The 6036-nt window shown below is 45.3% G+C and overlaps 1 protein-coding gene across 1 annotated transcript in view; it reads left to right on the forward strand.

The window, feature by feature from the left end:
- si:ch211-225h24.2 overlaps nt 1–5821 on the forward strand; it is a 17882-nt gene extending 12061 nt beyond the window's left edge. Inside the window, exons 3-4 of the mRNA XM_042709923.1 lie at nt 1162–1265; nt 3805–5821. Of these exons, the coding sequence (XP_042565857.1) occupies nt 1162–1265; nt 3805–4342 (642 nt within the window). The 3' untranslated portion in view covers nt 4343–5821. The remainder of the gene's footprint in view (nt 1–1161; nt 1266–3804) is intronic.
- Nucleotides 5822–6036: the final 215 nt, after the last annotated feature.

Below are 6036 nucleotides of genomic sequence, written 5' to 3' on the forward strand. Positions count from 1 at the left end.
GAGAGCTAGAGAGAGAGAGAGAGAGAGAGCGCTAGAGAGAGAGGTAAAGAAAGAGAGAGAGAGAGAGCTAAAGAGAGAGAGAGAGAGAGAGAGAGAGAAAGAGAGACTCCTCACACTTGGCTGTCTGATGGGCATTCTAGGGAGGTTCCTCTGTGGAATGTTTTGCGCTGAACTGCCAGTGCCAATGAAGAACATGGTGCCAGTCTGTCCGCTGTTGTGTGTTGTGCCTCATGCCAACGTTGGTGCCCGACTAATCTTGGTAATCAGAATCAGATTCCCAGGTGTGTGTGTGTGTGTATGTGTGTGTGTGTGTGTGTGTGTGTGTGTGTCTTGAGTCCTGTGATCTGGGTGTGGACAGCTCTCTTAAAAAAGACCTGCAGTCTGAGCACTTACAGTTGATAAGTTCACCGAGCCTAAAATGGTTCTGTTTGGCACAAGGCTGTGGGTAGAACTGGGGGCCATGCAGAAAGCTGCATAGGCCACTGTGTTTCTTCCGTCATGGGCATCAAGGGCAGCTCCTAGAACCGTATGGTAAAAAGTTGTGAAATTTGGCACACTTACTGGGGGCAGTCCCCTGATTTTTTTTCATGTAATTTCATGTCTGCGTCTTGAGCGCTCTAGCGCCACCAATGGGTCATAGTTGGAGGCTCATTTACGTTCTGAACTTTTTAACCATATGCACAGTTTTCAAAAATGATTCCTTGGATCAAGCTGAGTTCAATCACCCTGTGGCATCAATTTCCGCCATATTCAATTTTATGGAAAAGTTTTTTCACAGGCCACAAATTTATTTCAATCTTCACCAGAATTGGCAAACACTATCTTCAGAAGCCTCGGAAGAAGCCTCACAAAAGTTATCATGGATTTTTTATTTTCAAAAGCGTTCATCCATCACAGTCAAAATCCGTGATGAATCCGCCAAACAGGAAGGGAGGTCATATCTCATGTATCAAAAACAAACTTGGTGTACGGACTTGGGACCCCTTCCTGAAAGCTCATTTGATCAGTGGGGCGCACTGTAATAAGCAAAAAACACATTTTTCCTATGACCCTTTGATGTGGGCCTTATACAAGTGGTTGTTATGTCTGGTGATTGTAGTGTCTGTTTGCTTGTTTGATATTCGTTGATAGTTTACTTATTTTTTATATTTTGACCAACAGGAAACGAAGGTGAAGAAGATCAAGTCAAAGAAAGAAAAGAAAGACAAGAAGCTGGACGATGAGCACTTTCTACTGACAGGAGCCACACTCCCAGATAAAAAAGGGTAAAAGCCAACTCTAACCCTGTGTATCTGTGTCTGTGTGTCTGTGTCTGTGTGTCTGTGTGTGTGTGTCTGTGTGTCTGTGTGTGTGTGTGTGTGTGTGTGTGTCTGTGTGTGTGTGTGTGTGTGTGTGTGTGTGTGTGTGTGTGTGTGTGTGTGTGTGTCTGTGTGTCTCTCTGTGTGTGTGTGTGTGTGTGTTTGAGGTGGGAATAGCAGGATATCATCTCACACATTCTCTGTCGGACACTAAGTGCATACTTCCACTGAAATGCTGCATACATTGCTATGTGTTTATTTGGGGAAATGTGCACAGTGCAATCCAGAAGTATTTTTATAGTGACACAGCTTTCTGTTGTTACTATGATTACTATAATTACTATGAGGTTAAACATGTAACCATTTTATTTTAGATTGTTCATATATACGTTGGGTTAACTGTGCAGGGTTTTTTATGCCCTTTTTAAACATCCCAGAAATGTGACATTGTCCTGGAATGCACCATATATGCACATTCCTGCAGACACACTCATTCTTGAAGACACTTACAGTACATACACACACACACACACCCACACACACACACATTCAGATATACACTTTCTTCTTAGGTACTCTGCTGTGATAAACAGTCTGTGTCCTGACTCACTTAACTAACGTCACGACGTTCGATGGCTAGGCATTTAGCGAGAAGAGCTGGCACTTGTTTGGCTGAGAGGTTTCGACTGGCCGACTGTGACTGAGAGACAGCAGTGGGATTAGGCAGCGGGCCTCGGACAAAGGGCCAAGATGACATAAGCCCAGGAACGCCGGCCTTTAAAACAACTCAGCTAAGGGGGAAGGAAGAAAACAGAGAAGTGACAGGTACAGTCAGACAGACAGACAGACAGAGAAGAGAGAAGTGACAGGTATAGTCAGACAGACAGACAGACAGAAAAGAGAGAAGTGACAGGTATAGTCAGACAGACAGACAGACAGACAGACAGACTGAAAAGAGGGCAGGTGATTGGAGGGTTCCTGTAGCACAATGGTTTGAGTAAGGTGGCAGGTGATTGGAGGGTTCCTGTAGCACAATGGTTTGAGTAAGGTGGCAGGTGATTGGAGGGTTCCTGTAGCACAATGGTTTGAGTAAGGTGGCAGGTGATTGGAGGGTTCCTGTAGCACAATGGTTTGAAGCAGGTAGAAGCATACTGACAAAAAAAGTATACTTTAACTGTACTGCACTTTACTTCACTTTGGATAAACGCTAAATGAAGAAATGAAGACAAAAGTAAGTGAGAAAGAGAGACACCAAAAAAGAATTGAGAGAGAAAGACACCAAGAAAGAATTGAGAGAGAGAAAGAGAAAGCAAGAGAGCGAGCATTGTATGCTTGTGTAAGGCTCAGTGTTTTCCTGTTTTTGATAGGCGGCTGGAACAAGCATGCCCACACACACACACACACACACACGCACGCACACACACACACACACACACACACACACACACACACACACACACACACACACACACACACACACACACACACACACACAAGCATCTCCAGCAACAGGAGCGGTGAAGGGTTTGTGTGTGTTAACCTCTTCCTGACAGCAACAATACATGTGTCATTAACCTGGACAGGGTGGATGGGATGGAAACCCCTACTTTCCTCTCCTACTCCCCCCCCCCCCCCCCCCCACATACACACACACACACACACACACTCACACACACACACTCACAAATACACACACACACACACACGCACACACAAATGCACAGTTCAGTAGTTCTTGACATGGTTCCCATTGTTAATTAACCCATATACAATGGCTGTGGTATTTTGTGTGATGTCAATATTTGTTTCGAGTTTCCCCTTTCCATGAAATGATCCTGTTTGTCCTTCATGCTGATTTGATGCATATGTTGTTATGTGACTGCCAGTAGGTAACCCAGGCTTTCTCCTATACTTATGACATGATTCAGTTATGACCTCTGGATGTATGACCTCTATTGTTTCTATGTACTTCATATGTCTGGGAATGATGAAGTCGTTGAGTTCTTACGTCTGTTGGGTCTGAGTTATAGTCTGGGTCTTCGTTAATGTTTACTAATGTTTGAGATCTGATTTTCCGCTAACGATATGGACACCTGATCTGTTTGACTGATGATGCCTGACATCTATGCATTCTGATAACTGTAAACTCTGATGTTCATTGGTTGAGATCTGACATTTCTTCCTTTTTTCCATCTATGATTTCTGGTGTCTTTGAGTTGTGACCCTTTAATGTGCCGGACTTGATGTACTGTATGTGTTTTGTTCTTATGTTCTGGACCTGATGTATGTGTTTTGTTCTTATGTTCTGGACTTGATGTATGTGTTTTGTTCTTATGTTCTGGACCTGATGTATGTGTTTTGTTCTTATATTCTGGACTTGATGTATGTGTTTTTGTTCTTATGTTCTGGACTTGATGTATGTGTTTTTGTTCTTATGTTCTGGACCTGATGTATGTGTTTTGTTCTTATGTTCTGGACTTGATGTATGTGTTTTTGTTCTGCGCAGGAAGAACAAGGAGGAGGAGCGTAGTGCCAAGCCACAGGACCGGGAGAAGGACAAACGCTTCTGGGATAGCATCACCATGACGATGCGGCAGATCACCCCGACCCGCAAAATGGACAAGATGGAGGGCTGGGAGCCGCCACGACTGCCCAGCGAACCGGGAGACGAGAACGAACCGCAGAAGGAGGAAATAAAGAAAGACGTCCCCACTTCTCCCTCCCCTCCCCTCCCTCTCTCTTCCCCTCTCTCTTCCCCTCTCTCCTCCTCTCCTCTCTCCTCCCCTCTCTCCTCTCCTCTCTCCTCTCCTCTTTCCTCCCCGCTGTCTCTCTCTCTGCCCTCCTGGAGAGCAGGGGTGACGCTGGAGGACTGGCGCTATGCCAGCCTGGCAGACTGCACTGCCCAGCGGGAGGGCTCTGGAGCCGGTCTGGGAGCGGGCAGCGCCATCCGGTGGGCCGCTCGTGCCAGGGGCAAGCTAGCGGCGGGCATCAGGAGGAGGAGCCACGGCAGCGTGTCAGAGAACATGTGGGAAGGGCTTAAATGAATGGACAGGACGCCCCCTACCACCCCCCCACCCACCCCTCCTGACACAGCAGCCCTCTGCTTGTTCTGTAGCAGGATATGTGTGTCTGAACTTGAAGTTGAAAAGGTTTGCCTCTGGCAGAGCAGACATCACAGAGGCTTACACAGACAGCTCCAGATCGTGGTGGGGCCCCTTTTGCACGGAGCTTTTTTGCCAAATACATTCCTGATGCCTTGGTGGTGGTGGTGAGAAGTGCCTTAGCTGAAGCAGCTCCACCAGTGTTGTCTGAGGCCAGAGGAGAGATTTAGTGGGACTCTTTGGAAAAGGGGCCTCCCAAGACCAGGACCCAAGTGTTGCTGGTTGTAGGAGTTTTAGGAGTTGAGACTGGGTGGGCGAGTGAGAGTGTGTGTGTGTGTGTGTGTGTGTGTGTGTGTGTGTGTGTGTGTGTGTGCATGTGTGTGTGTGTGTGTGCGTGTGCGTACGTGTGTGCATGGGGGTGGGGTTGGGGGGTATTATAAAACACTGAAGTAATCTTTACATATTCTTTTGTTATTCTACATAAATGACCTGAAGTAAACCTGCGTGTACACTGGACCCAATGTCATGGCCAAAGAAGAGGGGATGAACAATACAAATAAACAACCAAAACAAACAAACAAACAAACAACTCCCTACAGTCTATAAAACGACTTTCCTAAAGGAAATGTCTTTAACTGGCTCTGAAATCGCCATGGATTAGAACGACATAAGTAGCGAAAGAATGAATGTGAGAGTATTAGCTAAGCTAAATTTGTGTCATATATGCTATATTTCCAGATTATTTTAATGACATTCTTTAGCTCAATCTGACTGTTCGGGCAGGTACATTCTCCTGTTCTAGTCATTGTCTGCTTTATCAAGCTTGTGATGGTATTATTTAGAAGTGTTGGAGACTGATAGTGTTGGCCTTAAAGCAGTGTCTGGGCTGTGTTGGCCTGGCCATGGTCAGCAATTTTGTTAAATACTTATTTCTAAAAAATAATTAAGAAAGTACCTTTCAGCGACTTTAATGATCCTCACTGTTTTATGACAATAATGAAACTTAAATGTATGATGTGCATAGTGTTTGAGAATGAGCTATTTTATGATGCCTAAAATGTATGATAGAGAGAGGGAATAAACGTCACTGGATTGCTGGTGATGTGTAATATGAAATGAGAACAAAACAACTGTCAGTGCTTTCCGGTTGTTCTATGTCTGTAAAAGTCTTAAACTCTGACCCTCATTCCGAGGTTTTTTTCCCCCCAAACTGTTACACTTTATTTTCCTCTTTGGTTTGGTTTGCCTGTTCTGATTTTTTTCCTCCTTTCATTCAGTTTCTCTTGGCACTGGTTTTCTCGAGGGCTGTTTAGGAGCTTCAACTCCTCTGGCAAGTTGTGTCTTAGCAAGGCTACTGAGTTTTAAGTCTGAGAGTGTCTGTACGGCAAAATCAGGGTTGTCAAATAAAAGTCCAACTCTTTAGTCTTGCTCAATGTCATCCTTCACACCGTCAACCACACACTGCTAAAGCACAGCTTCACCTGTCCAGCCCTCAATCATCACCTGTCCCCTCACACACACATGTAGGGTGGCGACAACCTGCCTGAGCAGAGGTGAGGGTGCAGGTGAGATCGGAATCTGATCTAGAATCAGCTGTCTAGTCATCCACATCCTTGCCTGTAGCCTTGTGATCCTAC

The sequence above is a fragment of the Clupea harengus genome, chromosome 15, assembly GCF_900700415.2.
Source record: "Clupea harengus chromosome 15, Ch_v2.0.2, whole genome shotgun sequence".
Classification (NCBI taxonomy): domain Eukaryota; kingdom Metazoa; phylum Chordata; class Actinopteri; order Clupeiformes; family Clupeidae; genus Clupea; species Clupea harengus.